Source organism: Vombatus ursinus, unplaced genomic scaffold (genome assembly GCF_900497805.2).
Source record: "Vombatus ursinus unplaced genomic scaffold, bare-nosed wombat genome assembly UNPS02014171.1, whole genome shotgun sequence".
Taxonomy (NCBI): Eukaryota; Metazoa; Chordata; class Mammalia; order Diprotodontia; family Vombatidae; genus Vombatus; species Vombatus ursinus.
Genome location: NW_020953949.1, coordinates 533,201 through 556,667, shown reverse-complemented (window position 1 = coordinate 556,667; position 23,467 = coordinate 533,201). Strand labels below are relative to the sequence as shown.

Sequence of the window (23,467 nt, the reverse complement as noted above, 5' to 3'; positions counted from 1 at the left end):
AAAGGAAAAAGGCCAAAACAGGTGAACAGAAAACAACAAAAAAGAATCTGACCATAGAAAGTTACTATGGTGACAAGGAAGATCAAGACAGAAACTTAAAGGAGGGCAACAGTGTCAAAACTTCTGTGGGCAAAACCCCAAAGAAAAATGGAAAGTGGTCTCAAGTCCAGAAAGAACTCATGGAAGAGCTCAAAAAGGAGTTTGAAAATCATATAAGAGAGGTAGAAGAAAAATTGGGAAAAGAAATGAGAGTTTTACAAGAGAATTATGAAAAAAGGATCAGCAGCTTAGAAAAAGAAAACAACTGCTTAAACTGTTGGCCAAATGGAAAAGGAGATACAAAAGCTAACAGAGGGAAAACAACTCCTGAAAAGTTAGAATTGGGCAAGTGGAGGCTAATGACTGTATGAAACATCAAGAATCAATCAAACAAATTCAAAAGAATGAAAAAAAAATAGAAAATGTAAAATACCTCATTGGAAAAACAACTGACCTGGAAAATAGATCCAGGAAGAGAAGTCAGAACATCTTTCAAGAAAGTATCAAGGAAAACTGCCCTGATATCTTGGAACCAGAGGGCAAAATAGGTATTGAAAGAATCCACTAATCATCTCCTGAAAGAGATCCCAAAATGAAAACTTAAGGAACATTTTAGCCAAATCACAGAACTATCAGGTCAAGGAAAAAATACTGCAAGTGGCCAGAAAGAAACAGTTCAAATATTGGAGAGCCACAGTCAGGATTGCGTAGGACTTAGCAGCTGCAACATTAAAGAACTGGAGGTCATGGAACATAATAGGCAAAGGAACTAGGACTACAGCCAAGAATCACCTACAGTGAAATTAAGCAAGATACTTCAAGGGAAAAAATGATCATTCAATGAAATAGAAGGATTTCAAGATTTCATAAGGAGAAGATCAGAAGTGAACAAAAAATTTGATCTCCATTATCAAGACCCAAGAGAAACCTTAATAGGGAAAAAGGGAAAAAAGGAAGAGAAAACAAATGGGATTCAATGGAACTGCTGAACTGTTTACATCCCTACATGGGAAGATGATACTTAAAATTATTTAAAATTGTACCACTAAAAGTACAACTAGAAGGAATTTACCTTAAGGGATGAGAAAGAGGAGTACACTGGATGCAGAAGGAAAGGGGAGGTGGAATGGGGTAAATTATTTCAGAGAAAAACCTATTACAGTAGAGGGGAGGATGGGAGGGTGTGCAGTGGGCATTACTTGTACCTTACTCTCATTATCATTGGCTCAAAGAGGAAATAATGTACACAATAAGTTGACTATAGAAATCTATCTTACCTGACAGGGAAGTAGGAGGAGAGGAGATTAAGTAAGGGGTGGGGCAGCACTGACAGAAGGGAGGGCAGATTGGGGGAGGTGGTAGACAGAAACAAAACACTGGTCAGGAGGTAAAGGGTGAAAGGAGAGAGAAGACAAACAGGAGGGAAAATAGGATAGAGGGAAATACACAGTTAGTAATCATAACTGTGAATGGGATAAACTCTCTCATAAAATGAAAGATAGCAGAGTGGATCAAAAACCAGAATCCTACGGTATGTTGTTTACAAGAAACACACTTAAAGCAGAAAGACACACACAGGGTAAAGGGGCTGGAGCAGACTCTGTTATACTTCAACTGAAGTAAAAAAAAAAAAAAGCAGGCATTGTGATCCTGATCTCAGACAAAGCTAAAGCAAAAATAGACCTAATTAAAAGAGATAAAGAAAGGAAATTCCATCTTGCTAAAAGGTACCATAGACAATGAAGTAATATCAGCACTAAACATAATGCATGAAGTGGTATAGCATACAGATTTTTAAAGGAGAAATTAAGTGAGTAACAGGTTCATGACCAAACAAGAGAAAGAGAGCATTACAAAATGTACAGTAGAGAATTTTGATTATGTTAAATTAAAACATTTTTACACAAAGTCAGTGCAATCAAGATTAGAAGGAAAGCAGAGAGCTGGGAAACAATCTTTACAGCAAGTGTCTCTGATAAAGGTCTCATTTCTCAAATATATAGAGAACTGAATTTATAAGAATACAAGCCATTCCCCAGTTAATAAATGGTCAAAAGATAAGATCAGTCAGTTTTCAGATGAAGAAATCAAAGCTATGTATAGGCATATGAAGAAGTGCTCTAAATCACTTTTAATTAGAGAAATGCAAATTGAAACAACTCTGAGGTACCACCTCATACCTTTCAGATTGGCTAATATGACAAAAATGGAAAGTGATAAGTGTTGGAGAGAATGTGGGAAAATTGGAACACTAATGCACTATTGGTGGAATTGTGAACTGATTCAACCATTCTGGAGAGCAATTTGAAACTATACCCAAAGGACTGTGCATACACTTTGATCCAGCAATACTACTAATAGGTCTGTATCCCAAAGAGTTCATAAAAAAGGGAAAAGGAACCTACATGTGCAAAAATCTTTGTAGTAGCCCTTTTTGTGGTGGCAAAATATTGGAAGTTGAGAGGGTGCCCATCAGTTGGGGAATGGCTGAACAAGCTGTGATATAGGGATGTAATGGAATACTTATGTGCAATAAGAAACGATGAACAGGCAGATTTCAGAAAAACCTGGAAAGACCTGTGTGAACTGATGCAAAGTGAAATGAGCAGAACCAAGAAAACATCGTACACAATATTAGCAACATTGTGTGATGATCTACTATGAATGACTTGGCTATTCTCAGCAACACACTAATCCAGGACAAGTACAAAGGACTCAGAAGGGAAAATACTATATCCACATCCAGTTAAAGAATGGATGGATTCTGAATGTAGATCGAAGCATACTCTTTTCACTTACTTTGTTTCTTTTTTCATGTTTTTTTTTTCTTTTGATCTGTTTCTTCTTTTGTAACTGTGACCAATATGGAAATATATTTTGCATGCTAGTACATGTAAAACATATCAAATTGCCTACCATTTTAGGAACAGGGGAGGGGAGGGAGAGACAGAAAAATTTGGAGCTCAAAATCTTGTAAAATTGAATGCTAAAAACTGTCTTGACATGTAATTGGGAAAAATGCTATTAAAAAAATTCAATCACTGCATAAAAATAAAAAGGTGCACAAAGAACACTATAAGGAAGTACTTGCCTACTACATTTCCCTGTGTACCTGTACCTAAGGGTGATTTCAGTGGGGTCAAAGGTCTTTCCCGGAATAAGTTTGTTTGTGAGTACCAAGAATTTCACAAATATCAAAGATAGTTTTTATTTTTTAGTTTAGAGAGGAAGATACATTATAAGGGATTTTGAGAAAACAAGTAGGGAATAATAATAAGGGTATTATTCCTTTCTTGAAAGCGTTAGTGTACTCTGACACTTTTCTTTATCTGTTACCAATAAATTGCTTCTAGTTGTCATAACATGCTGTAATAAAGGTATCTGGTCTGTTTCTCCTCCTCTCTGTCCCCAGCCTTAGCTTGGTCTCTGCTATGTACTCACGTTATGGCTTTGGGCAATTCCAAGCCTCAGCTTTCAAACCTGTAAAATGACATAAAGATGATTTGCCCTGCTTATCTCACAGGGTTGTTATGAAGATCAAATGAGAATGAATGAAGGAATGAAAAATAATTTTTAAATGCTTACTGTGTGCCAGGCATTTTAAGTGTGGTGATTTAATAAAGGCAGATGAGATAGTCCCTGTTCTCAAAAAGCTTACATTCTAATAGGAGGAGATGGCACAGATAGAGGAGTACAAGTTGGGCTGGTGGAGGTGGGGATGGTTTGCCAATTGCACATGCTTGGTGACATGTTTTGGAGCTAATGGGCAAGATGAGGTGAAAGTTTACTTATCAGAACTCAGGTCCTAGTAGTAGTCTGAATTCTGGGGGGAGGAAGAGGAGGACCAGAATGCTTGGTGGTAGGATTTGGAGTAGAATATATGTCTGTTCATTGGTAAACTGTAAAGTATTATTTGTTGTTATTTGTATTTTTAGAAGGACTTTTTAAATTTATTTATTTATCTTGTCTTATTAGGAAAGGAACTATTTTATAGGTGTATGTGTGTATATGTCTGCATATTTTTATATGTAGTTACAGCACACCAGATGATAATAATGATGTAATATAAATCTTGTTAAATCACTCCTAGTGAATACCTTATCAAGTCTATGGTTTAATGGCTTTATAATGCAATCATACTTGGTTACCCGTTTTTGAAAGTTGCTTTGATCTCCCTTGGCAGTGGATGGTGGCCATCAACCTGGACAGAAGCACAGGCCAATGTGCAGGAGAAAGCAATAGACCCCTTAGACTGAATCCTAAAACATTAGTAAACTCAGTGTTGGTGTCCTTTTTCTTCTGTCCAGCTGCTCTTTTCAGAGTGATGACTGATGTGTATGCATGCTCTGTTTGATCTTCTCTAGGAGAAAACCGTTTTGTCTCTCCCCTCTCCTGGGACTTGGTGGGAAGGAACCTCTTTGCCATGGCCGTGGAAGGAGTGGTCTTCTTCCTTATCACAGTACTGATCCAGTACAGATTCTTCATCAAGCCCAGGTGAGCTTATTTCTCAGATTTCATTGAATGTTAAATATTTGGGGTTACTCATGGAGAAGGCAGGGAAATATGCTTCAGAAAATATAGACTGGAAACCAAAGTCGATGGCTAACAAATAGTATCTCATTATGAATAAAACTTAGATTTTCATAGATTCATAGAATTTCAGTGTTGAAGGAATCCCCTCTACTATGTCCTTAACAAGTGACCATCTAGCCTTTACTTATGCACCTGTAGTGATGGGCAACTCTCTTGGGTCAGCTCATTCGCTTTTGCACATCTCTGGTTAGGAGGTTTTACCTTATATCAAGCTGTAAGCTGCCTCTTTGTAATTCCTGCTCCTTGCTTCTAATTCTGCCTTCTGGGGCTAAACGGATCAAGCTTAAACCTTCTTTCACACAGTGGCCTTTCAGATATTTGAAGATAGTAATCATGTCCCCTCTAATTCTGTTCTCCAGGTTAAATATCCCCCGTTTCTCCAGTTGATCTTCATGTTCTATAATTTTTAACCCCTCACAATCTTGTTCACCCTCATCTCGATACTCTCCAGTGGTCAGTATTCTTTCTAAAATGTGTTGTCAGGGCAGCGAGGTGGCGCAGTGGAATGAGCACTGGCCTTGGAGTCAGGAGGATCTGAGTTCAAATCCAGCCTCAGACACATAACACTTAGTAGCTGTGTGACCCTAGGCAAGTCACTTAACCCCATTGCCTAACCCCCCCCAAAAAAACCAACTAAAATGTGTTGTCCACACCTGAATGCAGTTCCTAATGCTCTCTTCACTAAAACCAAACTCCGTTCTCCCCGAATATCTCTTAGATCATGGTCCCTGACTTTGAGCTTCTGTTAGGTTCTTTACACTTTCCATCAGTGCTGGAATCATGGAATCCTGGGATAGAACAGGAAGAGACCTTGGACATTACCTCTTCCAACCACCTGGGAAGTGACTTGGCCACATGGTATCACTATTTTAATAGTAGAACCAGGTCAAGAGTCTAGGGTCTTAACTCCCCAGAGAGACTTCTTTCCACTACTTCATGATGCTTCTAAACAAAATACGTGAGATGTATCTGGAGCTAGACTTCTCTAGACTTCTGAGACACGAGGTGTTCATGGGGAATTAGCTTTGATTTTGAGTCAGGAAAGATCCTTGTTAACATCTGGCCTCTAAAATTTACCAACTGTGTGAACACAGATGGGCAAGTCATTTAGTATTCTTCAACCATGATTTCCGTTCTATTACTGACTGTCTTTGACAGTTCACTTTAGGGGGTTGGTTTCCACTGAAATAATATGTTCTCCTCTGTTTTTCCCTTAAGACCTGTAATTGCAAAACTTCCTCCTCTAAATGACGAGGATGAGGATGTGAGGAGAGAAAGACAGAGGATATTGGATGGTGGTGGACAGAATGATATTCTAGAAATCAAAGAACTTACCAAGGTGAGGAAAGAGTAACTATTTTAAATTTTCTTTCTTCAAATGTCTGTTTTGTGTTAGTAGTAAACATTTGGAGTACAAGATACTTCACTTTACATAAGAAATGTACTCCTAAAACTTATGTGTAAATTGAATTTTGACAAAGGAATCTTTTGTAAGACCATTACTCTATAATGTATCTGCTTTATTCAGATTTTCACCTATAAGAAAGTGATATGTAGTGGTATAAAAGAAACTCACAAATTGTTTATGTTTGGTGGAAACAGAACTAGGGAGACAGGAAAGTCTGATTTTGAGTTATATACCACAAAAAATGGAACCTCTGATTGAAATTCAAAGGAAAAAAGTCACTTTTTATATTTGCCCCAACACTAAGAATGAACTTTTATGATGATGTTGGTGGTGGTGATGGTATGGTAAGTTTCCGACTGTCAAGTGTGGACCAGATGGAATCACTGACTAGCAGTACAGCTTTGAAAGTTATATGGTGAAATTTTTATAAACTTAAAAAGAAAAGTATGTCCATATATTAGAGATTCAGTTTCATTTACAATCTTTTCCTTCTGTTCTATAATGTATGGAAATGCTCATTTTATTGAATATTTGTTAAAAAAAAAAAAAAAGAAAAGGTGACACCTACTGAGTTTAAAAATAGAAATTAAGATTGCAAAAAACAGGCTAATTTTCACTCTTAGCCTCTAAACAAGACAGAAACTCAGATATCACAATGCTGGGTCTTCATAGTGCTGTGAAGATATGAGAGCCTTACCAAGACTAGGAACTGCTGGATTTTGAAATCATTATTTTTTTTAACTAAATATTCTTGGGATGACCTTGAATCATTGATGCTCATGTATTTCTGGATGTGGCTTATTTTAGGTCTACAGAAGCAAGAGGAAACCTGCAGTTGACAGGATCTGTGTTGGCATCCCCCCTGGAGAGGTAATGTCAAAGTTGTCACATTTGTTTTTATACCAGTTAATGGAGTATGCACTAGGCCAATTAGAAGAGGAGTGGAAGTAGGGAATAAAAAAAATGTTCATGAACTTATTTAATTAGATATTCTGTAGGACATTAATAATTTAGAGAGCGGGAAAACCCACATCCACATAGTGATTTTCAGCAATACGAGCTTTTTAAGAAAATTCCATGTTTTCAAAACATTTCTTTTCTGACCCCTCCCATCCACACAGATCATGAAATTCAAATAAATATAAAAATGGGATTTTCACTTTCTTGTCAATATTGTTTATTTTTTGTTCTCTCAGATTGGGTGGTAAAATTGGACCTCACTGCTTGTTTGTTGAATATTGATTTTTAACCTCAGCTTTGATCATTGAACTGCTGCCTGTATTTGAAAAATACATACATATTCAGAAGAGTTATATTTCATCATTGTGGATACTCCCTCCACCACTGTAGATTGCAACTCCTGTGTGCCTTAGTAGTTGATGATTTTCATTATTTTCTGTGGCTGAAAAAAGTCATCATCACTTGACGGTCAGCTGTCTGGTGATGAACCTATCTGTTCTCCCTGGTCCATTAAGACATCACTAGGCATAAACTCAGAATCATTCTATTTTGGTAAGATTGCTCAAAACTGTGCTCTGCAAACATAGTTTATGAGAATCTGATCTCATATCTTAGCTGTAAATATGGGTCTTAAGTGGAAGACATGTACAGACAGACAGACTACACAGTCTAAAAAAACCTGCAGTATTTAGCACCCTCTGGCCTTTTTTACAGATCCACTGTAGAAATGAAAATGAATACATGAAAAAATGTTTTGCTTTGATTTTTTTGTTTGGTTATAGCCAAAGAATTTATTGTGTAGTGGCTTCTTAGCCAGGTTAACCTTTGGGTAGCAGAATCAGCCTGTTCCTGGGACTATATTCTAAGTCTTTTTCATTGTAGAACTCATGAGAGCTTATGCTTTTCATGTCTTAGGCTCCTAAACTAAAGATCTGACTCCATGACATAATCAGTCATCAAAGTAGGATTCTGCGTATGTGTCTGGATGCACACATATATTTACAATACATGTATATGTTTATAGAGATTACATAATTACATATGCATGTATGTGTGTGTGTATATATGTATGTTTGTGTGTGTATATATGTATATATATATATGATTTCTGCTTCTCAAAAGTATAACCTTTTTTAATTTTAAAAACTGATGAAGACCATGTTTAATATTTTAAGACTGTACTCTTTGAAAGCTTTTCTGCAGTGGTTATATGAAATCTAATTTATATTTGGTATTTAATGGTATCATTATACTTGGGCACATGATCTGATTAAACTCACCTTGCTTTCTTTTTCAGTGCTTTGGGCTTTTGGGAGTGAATGGGGCTGGAAAATCATCAACTTTTAAGATGCTCACTGGAGACACGACTGTGACAGAAGGAGATGCTTTTCTCAATAAAAACAGGTGAGAAATGGCCTTTCTTTTTGGTATTTTGCCCAAAGTCCCCTCAAATACCTTTTCTGTCACCTTTCTGACTATTCTGCAATTATGCTATCCGATATTTTCTCCCTTACCCTCTGCTTCCTCCTTTAAAAGCTTAGGAAACTTTCCTTTACAAGAAGTCATTATGATAAAGCAAAAATCTTTGTATCCTTATTTTTTAAAAAGTGGTGAGTAGAGGATGGCACTACTTGAGTGATAGACTATGAAGGCTGAGCTGAAATTCACAGTAGAGTGTCGTGCTGGAAAGGGCAGCTTAGGTGGTATGGGAGCTGGGAACATAGGCCAAGTAATTGGTGACCCCACCTACTTCTCTTGTGTTTTGCAGCATCTTGTCAGATATCCAAGAAGTACATCAGAACATGGGCTATTGCCCTCAGTTTGATGCCATCACAGAACTGTTGACAGGAAGAGAGCACGTGGAATTCTTTGCACTCTTGAGGGGTGTCCCTGAGAAAGAAGTTGGCAAGGTAATGATGGCTTAAAATCAAAGCCAATGGTACATCCGCCTAGAATAGGCATTCTTTCTAAAATGTGTTCACCCTATAAGCTTTCCAGAATAAGCTTATTAAGGAATTAGTTCTCCACTTTGTTTTCTGATAAAATAGAAATAACATATGGAATTTTAGTTTCTTCGCCCACTATTTCTGGGTTTGTGAGATGCTGTGGTGATTGGCCCAAGTGAAGATGAAAAAATAGGGATAAGTGTTGCTATGGCGAATGCCACTGCAGCTGCTACTTTGCACGTGACCCACTATTAATGGTCCCATGTTGCAATTGAACACTAAGTCATCAGTTTCTTCCTTCCTCTCTTGCCAGGTCAGGGCAGCGTATAGTAGGGATTATATCTCTTTGCAAGAAAAAAGTGCTTGTCATCATCATTGTCATTATCATCAGTGTTCACATGTGTGCTGCCAGAGAGGAAATCCTTGGTTTTGTTCTTGTGGGTTGTTTTCTGTTTTTTTTTTTTTTAATAATTTTCAATGGTTTCCCTTTTCAAATTCTCAAGTGACAGGGTAGAATGATTAATATAAGTTATGATAATTTTTTGACACTGAGTTTATTCTCCTGCTTCCCACAGCCTTTATCTTCTCTCAAGGACTTCTGTCTTATCAAGTGCTTTCTTCCTTAAATATAATACTGAATCTTTTTGATAGGAACTGAACTTTGTTGTCCCCACACTGTATTTGTGCTTGCTGTTATAAAATTGTCTGCCTATGACCCTGAAAACAGGTCAGGGCCATTCTTTTTCCTTCGTTAATTTTTAGTGCACACTGTTTTGACAAAACACCTTTAAACAGGGAGTCAAATCCTGCCCTCAGACATTGAAGAAAGAAGGGGAATTGTAAAAGAGATGATTATAGAATTGGAATCTGTGCATTTCAAGTACTAACATGAAACATCTTACGAATTTAAGGGCAAAAAAATTTAAACTGAATTTCTCTTCTTGCTGTAGGTTGGTGACTGGGCAATTCGAAAACTTGGCCTTGTGAAATATGGAGAAAAGTATGCTGGGAATTACAGTGGTGGCAACAAGCGAAAACTTTCAACTGCTATTGCTTTGATTGGGGGACCTCCAGTGGTGTTTTTGGTGAGTGCTAGAAAGTCATAGCTCTTTGCAGCTTTTTCCAAGTTGGAAAAAAAAAGATTTTAATTTTTTGGCTATAATTCAGATACATTTTAAATTCATAAAAACACTATTCAAAAGAAATTATATATGATGAGCATTATTCTTAGATCTTTTTAGATGCACTTGTGTATTAGTTTTCATTATTATTATTATCGTTAATGTCCATGTGTGCTGCCAGAGAGAAGTCTTTGGTTTTGTTTTTGTGGGTTTTTAAAAAGAAATAATTTCCAATGATTTCCCTTTTCAAATTCTAAAGGAGTGCTAAATTATAATTAGGGCTTGGTCCTTTAAGTGAATTGTTTATCTGAAGGGCTTAACATATTAACATATCTGTGCTATTTACTAACTGAAAAAGAACAAAGTTCAAATTAGGCCCAGGAGAAAAAACAACATAATTTTAACAACAACAAAAAAAAGGAACGGGCTGGTCATAGGCACAGACTAAAAGGATGTTAGAGTGGGAGGCCCCAACTTTAGGGTATGGCTAAGTTGTAATGTATTCATGTTATTTCAAAGAGACAGTGACTGGGACAACTTTATGTGCAATGTGATCACATAGATGTAGGCTTGGCCCTTAGAGCATTTTTTTTGTAAAGACTCAATCAATAAACCCACAAGCATTAATATGAGGAACAAGAGATGGATTGCAGAATAGGGGTAAGGATAGACACAGGGTCACAGGATTTGAGAGCCAAGGCGGGGGGACTTGGAGACTTGACATCCTTACTTACTAGGAATCAAATTTTTTTCTTCTCACTGTATAAATTTCAACTGTCGTTACTCTAAGATGTAGAAGTTTTGGAAATGATGGTGTAACTCGGCATTACCAAGGAAATTAATAATAGTGAGGATAGGATGCTAGATTTGGAGGTGGAAGGAACTTTGCAGCTCATTTAAATCCAACCCTTTCATTTTCATGATAAGAAAACTGAGGCTTCGGGAGGCTCTGGCTTCCCTAAAGTCACACAGCAGAGCTCAGATCGGAATCCTCCTCCTCTGACACAAACCTTATAAACGTGCCAATGCACTGTGCTTTACCTAGCTGCTGGCTTTCATCAAGATTGTGGATGCAGAAGGCTGTACGTAGGTGTTTTATCAGAAAAGCTGACATTGAAAAGATATTAAGTTCTGCTTAGGGATGTGATGACGTGATGAAGTCTGAAGGAAGGGCCTTCCTAATATAACATTCTGTGATTGTGCACTTATATAGCACTGTGTTGGACTCCTTTTAAAAAAGTTAAAAATTCTTGTTTCCTTTGTTTCTCCTCACAACAGCCCTGTGTGATAGGCAGTGTAAGTATCATTAATGCTGTTTTACAGATGAGGAAGCCGAGGCACAGAAAGGCAGAGTGTTTTAAAATACTTGTTATGTGCTGATTTTGAGTTTAGTGTTTATATTGTCTAATTTTTTTTTTAAAAGCAGACTGTTTCCAAATGAGGTCATCTTAGTTTTTAAAAATTTCATTGTCATAAAGTATCATTTGGAAGAAGCTTCAAAATTCACCTTGTCTAGCGCATACTTGAGGATTCTCTTCTGCAAATATCCATGAAAATGGCCATCCCTAGAAAGTCTACTTTTTTTTTTATTTTAAATTTATTTTATTTTCAATTCCTAGAACCAAACTGGCATTTCCATAATACAGTACAATAAAAAAGATGATTGCACTTGAAACTGCAAATCTACCACGAACAATTTGCTATTCCCTCCAAATATATAACAAAGTTATCGTTTAAATTTTTTTTTCCTTTTTTTCTTTACTCTTTGCCCCTGCCCTAGAGATGGCTACATTTACTCATACACATACGTACATATACACATACATATATACACACACACATTTGTGTGTGTGTGTGTAAAATTATTCTGTACATCTGTTTACCAGTTCTTTCTCTGGAAGCAGATAGCATCTTTCTTCATCTGTCCTTTAGTTTTAATTTATGTATTTATAATAATCAAAATCACTTAGTTACTCAAAGTCATTCTTTTTTTTATATTATGATAATTTTTATTTATTTTTTTGTTTTCAACATTTACCTCTACAAGATTTTGAGTTCCAAATTTTCACCCCATCTCATCCCTCCCCCAACCCCAAGATGGCATGCATTCTGAATACCCCTTCCCCTAGTCTTCCTTCCCTTCTATCTCTCCCCCCTCTTCTCTTATCCCCTTCCCATTCAATTTTCCTGTAGGGCAGGATGGATTTCTGTACCCCATTTCCTGTATTTCTTATTTCCCAGTTGCATGTGAAAACATTTTTTTTTAAACAATTGTTTTTAAAACTTTCGGTTCCAAATTTTCTCCCTTCCTCCCTCCCCACCCACCCTCATTGATAAGGCAAGCAAGTAAATATGGGTTATATATGTGCAGTTATGCAAAACACGTCCATAGTAAAACTATGGAAAAACTAACTCTATTTCCCTTAATCTTATCCCCCCCCATTTATTCTATTCTTTCTTTTGACTCTGACCCTCCTCAGAAGTTCTTGCTTCTGATACCCCCTTTCCCAATCTGTCCTCCTCTCTATCATCCCCCCTACTCTCTTGTCCCCTTCCCCCTCCTGTTTTCCTGTAGGGTAAGACAGATTTCCATACCCAATTGAGTGTATGTTATTCCCTCCTTAAGCCAAATTCTATGAGAATAAGATTCACTCATTCCCTCTCACCTTCCCCCGTTTCCCCTCCACTGAAAGAGCCTTTTCTTTTCTGTTTTTTTTTTGTGAGATAATTTACCCCGTTCTACCTTTCCCTTTCTCCTTCTCCTAGTATAATCCTCTCTCACCCCATAATTTTATTCTCCAGATGTGATCCCTTCATCTTCAATGCACCCTGTGCCCTCTATCTATCTATCTATCTATATCTATATATCCGTACATGTAATTTTTTCCCCCTCCAAGTACCCTAATACTGACAAAGGTCTCATGAGTTACAAATATCACCTTTCCATGCAGGAAAGTAAACAGTTCAACCTTAATACGTCTCTTATGCTTTTCTCTTTCCTGTTTACCTCTTCGTGTTCCACCTGAGTCTTGTATTTGAAAATCAAATTTTCTATTCAGCTCTGGTCTTTTCATCAAGAATGCTTGAAAGTCCTCTATTTTACTGAATGACCATTTTTTCCCCTTCAGGATTATACTCAGTTTTGCTGGGTAGGTGATTCTTGGTTGTAATCCTATCTCCTTTGCCCCCCGGAATATTATATTCCATGCCCTGCGGTCCCTTAATGTAGAAGCTGCTAAATCTTGTGTTATCCTAATTGTGTTTCCACAATACTTGAATTGTTTCTTTCTAGCTGCTTGTAGTATTTTCTCCTTGACCTGGTAACTCTGGAATTTGGCTATAATATTCCTAGAAGTTTTCCTTTGGGGATCTCTTTCAGGAGGAGATCGGTGGATTCTTTCAATTTCTATTTTGCCCTCTGGTTCTAAAATATCAGGGCAGTGTTCCTGGATAATTTCTTGAAAGGTGATGTCTAGGCTCTTTTTTTGATCCTGGCTTTCAGATAGTCCAATAATTTTTAAATTCTCTCTCCTGGATCTATTTTCCAGGTCAGTTGTTTTTCCAGTGAGATGTTTCACATTGTTTTCTAATTTTTCATTCTTTTGGATTTGTTTCACAGTGTCTTGATTTCTCATAAAGTCACTAGCTTCCAATTGCTCTATTCTAATTTTTAAGGAAGTATTTTCTTCAGTAATCTTTTGGACTTCCTTTTCCATTTGGCCAATTTTGTTTTTTAGGGCACTCTTCTCCTCATTGGCTTTTTTAGTCCTCTTTTTCCATTTGGGTTAGTCTATTTTTTAAGGTGTTATTTTCTTCAGTATTTTTTGGGGTCTCCTTTAGCAAGCTGTTGACTTGTTTTTCATGATTTTCTTGCAAAACTCTCAGTTGTTCCTCTACTTCTCTTACTTGCTTCTTAAAATCCCTTTTGAGCTCTTCAAGGCCTGGGACTGATTCATATTTTTCTTGGAGGCTTTGGATGTAGGAGCTTTGGCTTCGTTGTCTTCTTCTGGCTTTATGTTTTGTTCTTCTTTGTCACCAAAGTAAGATAATACAGTCTGACTCTTTTTGCGCTGCTTACTCATGATCCCGGCCAATTACTTGAGTTTTAAACTCTTTGTTAAGGTAAAAGTCTGCTTCCAATGTGGAGAATGTACTGTCCCAAGCTTCGGGGGCTTGTACAGCTGTTTTCAGAGATACTTCTAGGGACCTGTAAATTTTCAGTTCTTCCAAGGTGATATGATAAGGGGCGAGGTGTTTTCTCTCCACTGCCGCAACAAGCTCCACCGCACCAGCAGTCCTCCTTGCCCCAGGACCGCCCCTCAGAACTGTGACCCAGATCCAAGCATGGGCAAAGCAAGAGACTCCTGCCTCAGCACTGGCAAAGAGATCCCTGCAATCCCCCTCTGATCAGCCACTTGATTCCCCCTCAGTCTGTGGGCAGGAAGCTCAGGAAATAGCCGTGGCCCTTGGGGCGGCTGAGACCTAGCTCCTTCTCTCACCACAGTCACAGACTTTTCCCACTGACCTTCCAAGTTGTCTTTGGTGTTCATGGGTTGAGAAGTCTGGAAACTGCCACAGTTGCCCGCAGTTCAGTCATCTGAGGCCTGCTCCAGGGTTGCCGCAGCCTGCGCGCCCACACGCGAACTGCACTTCTCTCCCAGCCCTGAGCGATATACGTTTCTGATCAACCATCCAGGCTGTCTTTGGCTGGAAATTTGTTTCACTCTGTCTTTTCGTGGGTTCTGCTGCTTTAGAATTTGTTTAGAGCCATTTTTTATAGGTATTTGGAGGGGTTTGGTGGGAGAGCTCAGTCAAGTCACTACTTTCCCTCTGCCATCTTGGCTTTGCCCCCAACCTCCAAAAGTCTACTTCTTAATCAATGTGGCAAAGAATTCTCTTAACATTTTAGTGAGCATCACAGAAATAGAAGGATGGATACATTAGAGCTGCTTGAAATATGTTGCACTTTTAAAAAAAGATATCTATTTTCAATTTATTTTCAGTTCATGAAGTCTATATCATTTACATTATAGGATGAACCAACCACTGGCATGGATCCAAAGGCCCGTCGCTTCTTATGGAATTGTGCCCTAAGTGTAATCAAGGAGGGAAGGTCTGTGGTGCTTACCTCTCACAGGTAAAGAGTGGTCATTTGACTGCAAATGAACTTTGAATCCATCATATCTTCAAATGGAGTGGTATTTAAAAATGAGCCTGAAATGAAGTGGAAACTAATTATCTATGTTGCATTGCATTGCATGTTGTTATTGTATTGTAAGATAATGTAATTACCAGCTATCAGTTTGAAGGTTTGTATACTCTCTCTGCAAAGCTAAGGAATTGTTTTGTTTTTTTGCACAGCATGGAAGAATGTGAAGCTCTCTGTACCAGAATGGCAATCATGGTCAATGGGAGGTTCAGATGTCTTGGCAGCGTCCAGCACTTAAAGAACAGGTGAAACCTTGGTTTTCGTGGAGGACTCAAATTGGGGAATTAGGTAGTCTTGCCCTTTCCTAAGGTAATTGAATTTGGGAGCTCTAAAAATGCAAGGCAAATAGGATAATTTAGTTAATTACTTTTTCTAGTACTTGGAAAGAACTCTATATTTTTTCACAGTATCAAGTCTCATTTTCCCCATAATATAGGTTATCTCTGGGTTAAAATTCTTTTCAGAAGTTTTCTAAGAAATCTTTCTGCTTGACTTTCTTGGTTTCAGGTTTGGAGATGGTTATACAATAGTCGTACGAATAGCAGGCTCAAATCCTGACCTGAAGCCTGTTCAGGAGTTCTTTGGAGTCGCCTTTCCGGGAAGTGTCCTTAAAGAGAAACATCGGAACATGCTTCAGTATCAGCTTCCGTCTTCACTGTCTTCCCTGGCCAGGATATTCAGCATCCTTTCCCAGAACAAAAAGAGACTCCACATAGAAGATTATTCTGTTTCTCAGACAACACTTGACCAAGTAAGTTTGCTCTAGGATAAAAACTGCTTCACTTTTAAATGAGTAAAGGTTTTTATTCTAGTAAATCCTCAGGGAGAGTTTTGTACTCTGCAGTTCAGTTCGTTGATTCTAGGAGGTGAATCTTCCATTTTCTTGTAAGCTTGCCTATGGATACAGTTTGTTGTTTTTTGGGTTTTTTTTGTTTTGTTTTTTGTTTTTGGTGAGGCTAGATCCTTTTTGCCTTATAGAGGATTGAGCAGCTGATGAATTAGTTAATGGTAGATAATTAGAGGAAAAAAATTGTTTTTTTTTTCCTTGAGTTATTCAGATTCTCTATTCATGTTGTTATAAATTTACTTGCCCTGCCTAATGTCAAGATTGAGGGTGATTTGGGGTAAAAAGAAGCAAAAACATGATAGGAACTAATCAAGGATTACCTTTCTTTTGACAGGTATTTGTAAACTTTGCAAAGGACCAAAGTGATGATGACCACTTAAAGGACCTGTCATTGCACAAAAACCAAACTGTTGTAGATGTTGCAATTCTCAAATCTTTTCTGCAAGATGAGAAAGTGAGAGAAAGCTATGTCTAAGTTACCCTCTCCTTCCTGAGAGAGGCTGAGAGACAGAAGGAACCAGAAGCCTTCCTTTGCAGGGAGTCAAATGTTCCAGGGGACGGGGCCAGAGGATTTCGTGGGAAAGAACCTAACTGGACCCTGTGCTGATACTCTACAATGCAATGCAATTCAATGCAATGAAGACAAAAAATTCCATTACAGAGGCAGTGCCTTTGTATGTAGTCTTTGCCTTGTTGTACGCCTCTCAAGTGAGAAGACTTGAATCTAGTTTATCAATTTAGTATAACTACGGGAAACTGTAGTGGGGAACCCATTGGGTTTTAAATCATCCCTTTTTGTTCCTTTTATATTTTTACTAGGGTTGCAACAATAATTCATTGAGTAATCATGGCCAGTGATTATTTATTGAAATTATAAGGCATGCCCATCCTTTAGTCATTCAATCCTGGCATGCCAGGAGTAGGGTTTCCTGGTGACACATTCATTGCTGGCAATGAATGCACCAAACCTGCCAGTGCCAAGACATGACAAACTGAAGCAACATGGCGTATTATATGCTAGTTTTGTGAAGGGAAAGCCTCCATGACTGCTCTGTAATTAAGGGACTGCTGAAAAATCAGCTGACAGTCAACAGTCCGGGGCCACAAATCACACCATGGATGGCAAGGCATTGCTTTGATCCTTCCTTTTGTGAGTTGCTGCAGAAGTGGCACCGTGCCAAATTTCGGCCGCTCTGGACACACGGGCTTCTTAGTTCCATTGCCACAGGATAGTTTCCTGTCCTTCTTTCCTATGACTCTCTGAAACGAGCCTGATTCAAGTAAGGAGCCAAGAGCGAGGAGCCAGACTGCAGGTAGAAAATGAATGCAACAGATTCCTTGACTGCATATTGCTAATGCTAGAGCACATTAGTAAAAACAGACAGCATGCAAACCTGCTGGGTACTCTGTCCATCATTTCTCAGTTGTCCAATAAAACGGTACCCTGCATCTCAAGGTAATTTTGTTCAACACAAATGTAGTATTATTTCAGGCTTTGTGAATTTCAATCAGAATTTGGAGGGAAAAAAAGTCATTTTATTTTAACAAAAGGTATTATACTTTTAATGTTTTCCACGTTATTTGAATTTTAAGTACCTTAAGTGATTTCTAGTTCAACTGGTTCTTTGTAGAACATTGTAGTGTATTATAGTATGGCTGCATCACCTCATAACCTGGGATGTATTTGTAGATATATAACAGGACTAGTGAAAATAATGTGGTGTTAAAAAACCTCACAATCTTAGAATTGAATAATTTTAAGGTTGCTTAAAATTGACTTCATTTAATACTATCAGTCAGTAGTTATTTTTTTAAAACTTCTTGCTGGATAGAGGCACTGAGTCTCAGTAGATTTCACGTGCCATGTTATTTCACATAATTGGTTTACATAGGTTGGTTGGTGGAGAGGCATAGAATCATAACTACAGACTATCATCTTGGTTTTCTTTGAGAAAACAATGCACTGAAGCCAGCCCACTCCTTACCACCCATGACCAAGGATCATCAAATGAAAGGTCTCAGAGAACAACAGCATAGAAGTGGTTAAAGTTTCTCAAGACCAAACAAAAACTATTTGTTATGGAGAAATTTGCTGACTTTAAAAGTGTACCTTGTTCAGCTGCCACTACAGGACACTTAAAATGATTGGTTTTGTAGATGTCAGAAACTACATGTGTCCCAGATAATCTTGTAGCCTAATTTTTTTTAATCTGTCATTTTTCTTATAACAAAAAAAGACAAAATGTTGCTTTTAAAAAGACTCTTAGCTGGCCTGAAAATAGACAAAAAGAGAATTACCTGTTTATCACAGATGTGTCCACAAAAATTAGATGATGTTTATAACCTTTGTATTTTTAATAGGTAAATATTTGGGGCTTTTGTTGAGTTGTGTGGATATTTTTGCTTTAACGTAATTCAGTAATGCTTCATGTAGACTGTCTGGAGACAATGTAAAAATAGGAGAGAACTACTGTGTTGCACAGTTGAAGTGCCTTTTTTCATATCAAGCTCCATTTTTTTTTAGATGTTAAAAATAAACCTTTTAAACGAGATATTTCAGAAAATTTCAGGCTAGTGTATTTTTGTTTAAAATTAAAATGTTTTTTAGTCATTAAAGGGGTTTATTATGGTATTTTCATCATTTGAAAGATTGTTCCCAAGTTAATCAAAAATATGACTCCTGAATTAACATTCTATCATCTCCTTAAAAGATGAGTGTGTATATGTAAGAGATCAGCACATCTTTTGTTTTGACTACATTCTTATGTAATGCATAAAATAGTTTCTATTGGTGTAGATTTTCAAAATTCAAAATGATAGACTTCAACTGATTGTCTTCTTTGACTATAGTCATGATCTAATTTTCCAAATCCGTAAGTAGTACTATTGCTTTATTTTCCCAGACTCCTTTAACCACACAAAAGAACATCAAACTAGTAAACCTTTTTGAGAAAAATAATTTCAGCTTTCAGAACAAAAGTATTTTGTTCTCTAGGTAGAGTCAGTCTTGGTAAGAGTTACATAAGAGATACCATTTCATCTGATTGTGCTGTCTCTTTCGTTATACAAAATAAGTAAACAGAAGTCCCCATTATTTTTATTTATGATTCAGTGATAGAAGAGATTTTTTTAACTCCACGCTTAAAATTTTAAAGCTTAATTGTGTCAGCCCTGTGGAAACTTAAGGTTGTGGGTTTTAAGCCTTCTCCCAAATATGCCTTGAAAGATGTCTGCTACTTCTTCCTCTCGACACTTCGGAATTTTGTCATTAACTGTGAATCTGAGAAGGAATCTCTAGTTAATTCAATTGTTGAAAAACAACAAATCCTGAAACTACTGTGTTTTAAGTGGACTGGGAGCTCTGCAGCTCTTGAATATTGTACATCATGTGTTCATTGACTATCAGTCATTTACTAAGGTGATTCCTGTTGATTTTCCCCTTCTATATACATCAGGTAAAATTTTTCCAAAGAGCCATGTGTTGTGTGGTACTGAACCACTTTGATAATGAAATATTCATCTGAATCCTTGTTACTAGATGCTCTTTTAATAATTGTTGCATCCCTTTTTATAGTATGTTAGTATTTTACTAAGAATTAGGTGTATTCCTCTTCTCCCCCCCCCCCCAAGCCAAACACCTCCTGATAAAGTTCTGTTTTTTGTGCTTTTTCGGATATTGTTGGTCCTTCATTCCAAGCACTTTATGCTGTCTGTAATGGGATCTATTTTTGCACTGGAATATCTGTTAACTGCAAAAGACTAGACCAGGTTTCACAATAGATTTCTAAGTTAAATAATTTTCATTAAAATAAAAAAAAGAAAAAAATTGTATTGTCAGTAACTTTATATGAATTATTAAAAATCATATTTCTATGTTGTATTGAGTCACCAAAATAAAGCTGTGACAGTTCTTTGGTCTATATAAATTTACTTTCATGCACTGATGGGCACACTTTTACTATACTGTTAAAATGATATCATATAGCTATTTTCATATCAAGAACCACATACTCACACTGGCTGTTTAGGTCCTCAGCAAAAAATGTAAATCACACAGTGTTACATCTTGGACTAAAAGTTGAAGTATCCCTGGTGATCTCCTGGTCCAGATTCTTCCCAAATCATGAAATCTTGTCTGAAAAACTATGATCGGTTATCTCCAACAACTGATCATTTAGCCTTTTTCCCTGTTGTAAGGAAATTTCCTATCTCTTCAAACAACTTATTCTTAGTTCTAATTATTAGGAATTTCCTCCCTCTTAAATATTGAGTTAGTTGAAACTTTCACTAAAACATGGATCCATTGGTCTCGTACCTCTTTTGCAAGACAATCCTTCAAATACTTGAAGACGGGTGTGTGTGTGTGTGTGTGTGTGTGTGTGGTTTTCTCCACTCTAGACTAAATAATCCCCAGCTGTTTTGATTCTCAAATGGAATGCTTTCTAGGCTATGGGACATCCTAGAGCTCCTTTGTATTGGCTCTGCTTGACAACAGCCCTTCTAAAATGCAGTACTAAGAACTTGATACTGAAGCTGTGATGTGCCTAGGGCAGAACACAGCAGAACTATTACCTCCTTCACCCTGAACACTAGTATTAATGTACTCTGAAATCATGTTAACTTTATCTGGCTGCCACGTTACACTTTTGTCTTAGGTTTTCTGGATGACACATTTTAAATCTGATTTACTGCCTCATGGCCTTGTTTTCTTAATTTGACCGGACAGCCTGTGAGTTCATTCCAGCTTCAGGTCTATCAGCCCATGAGTCTGTGGTCCAGCTATTACTCTTTTTATCTTGTTTCCACATTGTCGGCTTTTATTACAATTTTTGTGAATTTTTCATGATGCTGCCAATACCAAATTTGCCTCTATTCCTTTTCATACATTTATTATCCAGTATGACATGTCCTGTACTAGGTTTAGTTTCATTTCTCTAGGCAGTGCTGGAGTTTTTTTTTTTTAAATGTTGGAAGTCCTCTTCCTCACCTTCACCCCCCCATCCCTTTTGTCCATATCCTCATCCTGTTTTACCTGAGACAATTCTTTTAAGGATTTTTTTAAATTAGGCAATTGGAGTCAAGTGACTTGCCCAGGGTCACCCAGCTAGTGTCTAGTGTTTGATCTGAGACTGGATTTGAACTCGGGTCCTCCTGACTTCAGGGCCAGTGTTCTATCCACTGTGCCATCTAGCTGCCCCTCTTTTAAGGTTTTTAGATGTTACTTTTTTCTCTTCTCTCAATTTATTTGGGGGGGCACGTTTATTTATTTGTATGGGCAATACAGAGGAGCTGGGATCTTTCACAGCTTTGCCATTTTTTGCAGTAATCCTTGACTTCACTGACTGCATAGCTGGAGCAGGTCTTGCGGTATCTGTGGAAACTCACTGTACCTGGAGCCTGTTGTTCTGACCAGATGTCAATCACTCCCCAACCTTTTGCTATCCTGCAAAGCAACTTAGCTCTTCCTGGATGCTGCCCCTCCTGCGCATTCCTCCTGGAGGTTGAAGTGTATTTAAAGCCTGCCCTTCCTGCTCCTTTTGGGCACTCCTGTACTCCAGTGCTGTGTGATGTCCCAAACTGTAATTCCCTTGCCTCAATTAAAGATCCTTGTTGTTGCTACTTTGGTAGCCCTTTTTATTTTGGGTTGACACCACCTTGGGAGAACTCTCAATAAATAATTCGTCAACGACATGGGGATCAGCAATCCATGTACATGCAAACCACTAACAAGTTATAGCAAAGGCAAACGCTAACTTACTAGTACCAAATTAGAACAAAAGAAATGAGAAAATACTGAGAATAGTCATAATTTTCCAACCTGACCTGTTTAAAACAAATTGTTGACTCTGAAAAATGGGAAGCGGATAAAAGAAAAGCCCAATTCAAGTATTACCGTTTTAAATATTTATCTGATATGAAATAGCCATCACAATGAGAAGGCCAAAATAAGTGAGAAAACAACCATGATCAGATATCTCTTTATTTTGCCAAGTAGAGAAACATGGTTTTCAAAGATAACAGTTTAGAGTAAAATTGTATTTGCAAAACATCATGGAGTACAATGGCAAAAAATTCTGACCAATGTGTCGCATCACAAAACAGTGAAAAGCAGTTAAGGAGAAAGTGAACATGTGCAAATTTTGGTGTAAGACCCCAATGATTACTAGTTAAAAAATGATATTGTACAGGAAGGATTTTAAATGGGTAGTTTGAAAGAAGGTAATATACTAAAATTTTCGCAATGGAGAATGTCTAGCTATTTTTATTAGGTCACGTATCTAGTAACAGACAAGATTTCCTTAATTTTGAAGACACTGGAAATCTAAGTATCTTGGCTAAACAGTCATTCACAACAAAATAAAGAAAAACAAAAGTTACGTTATTTGTCAGCCTATTTTTACAGAAATGTTTTCATTGGAGTAGGTACTTTCTCTACTGATAAAATAACACAATGTGTACTCTGTCTCTTTTTTTTTTTTAAGTTGATGTAGTAGGGGGAAAAAAATCTTTTGGTGATGAACCTCCCTGAAATGAGTAAGACTGGTTCTCAGAAAACCAAGTCTGCTGCCAGGTCTACGGTTGAAATCTTTCTCATTTGGTAGGACCTGCCCGACCTCAGGCTTTACTGGTATGACCTTCAAGCATGTCACGTAGAGAAGAGGTGTCACACGTGTGGCCCACTGGCCCATAATACTTGCAGGTGAGGCCCGAATGGGATTAAAATGTAATTGGGAAATATTTGACAAATAAAATACAATAAAACATAATATTAATGAGGTTTTCTAAGTTAATTTGCATCCCACGGGGATCCTTATGTATGCATTAGTAGCCCCTGTTTTTATTTGAATTTGACACCACTGATGTAGAGGTATCAGAGGAATACTTTGATGGAGGGTATTTTTTGACAAGTTATAAATAGCTTTTTATATACGGAAACAACTTTGGCATTTTTTCTACAAAGAGAAAACTTACTTTTTTTTCCTGATGTTTATATGTCCATTATTTTATAAACTTTATCAGGTAAAAATAAATGATACTCAAGAGAAATGGGTTTGAAACAGCAGAAAAAATAATTTTTCTTTTGCAATCTTGGTCACGGAAAAGTACATTTTCACCTAATAAATAGCTAGTTTCATAACTCAAGATTAGATTCCTGGAGCGTAAGGTAAACTAGGAAAGCAAACAAAGACACATTTGATAAGAGAAAAAGAAAAAAATGAAGCAGTAATGTTAACAAGACAACAAATAAATGACTAGAAAATTTTTCAAAAAGTCTACCAGACACTGAAATGTCACTGAAGAAAGTGATTGTCAAGATTTAGTGAAACAGTGGATGACTTGAAG

General features: G+C 37.3%; 1 protein-coding gene across 1 annotated transcript in view; it reads left to right on the top strand.

The window, feature by feature from the left end:
• ABCA1 (ATP binding cassette subfamily A member 1) overlaps window positions 1-20,033 on the top strand; it is a 161,060-nt gene extending 141,027 nt beyond the window's left edge. Inside the window, exons 41-50 of the mRNA XM_027859777.1 lie at window positions 4,404-4,533; window positions 5,851-5,971; window positions 6,848-6,910; window positions 8,298-8,404; window positions 8,769-8,910; window positions 9,897-10,031; window positions 15,101-15,204; window positions 15,429-15,521; window positions 15,784-16,027; window positions 16,458-20,033. Of these exons, the coding sequence (XP_027715578.1) occupies window positions 4,404-4,533; window positions 5,851-5,971; window positions 6,848-6,910; window positions 8,298-8,404; window positions 8,769-8,910; window positions 9,897-10,031; window positions 15,101-15,204; window positions 15,429-15,521; window positions 15,784-16,027; window positions 16,458-16,598 (1,280 nt within the window). The 3' untranslated portion in view covers window positions 16,599-20,033. The remainder of the gene's footprint in view (window positions 1-4,403; window positions 4,534-5,850; window positions 5,972-6,847; window positions 6,911-8,297; window positions 8,405-8,768; window positions 8,911-9,896; window positions 10,032-15,100; window positions 15,205-15,428; window positions 15,522-15,783; window positions 16,028-16,457) is intronic.
• Window positions 20,034-23,467: the final 3,434 nt, after the last annotated feature.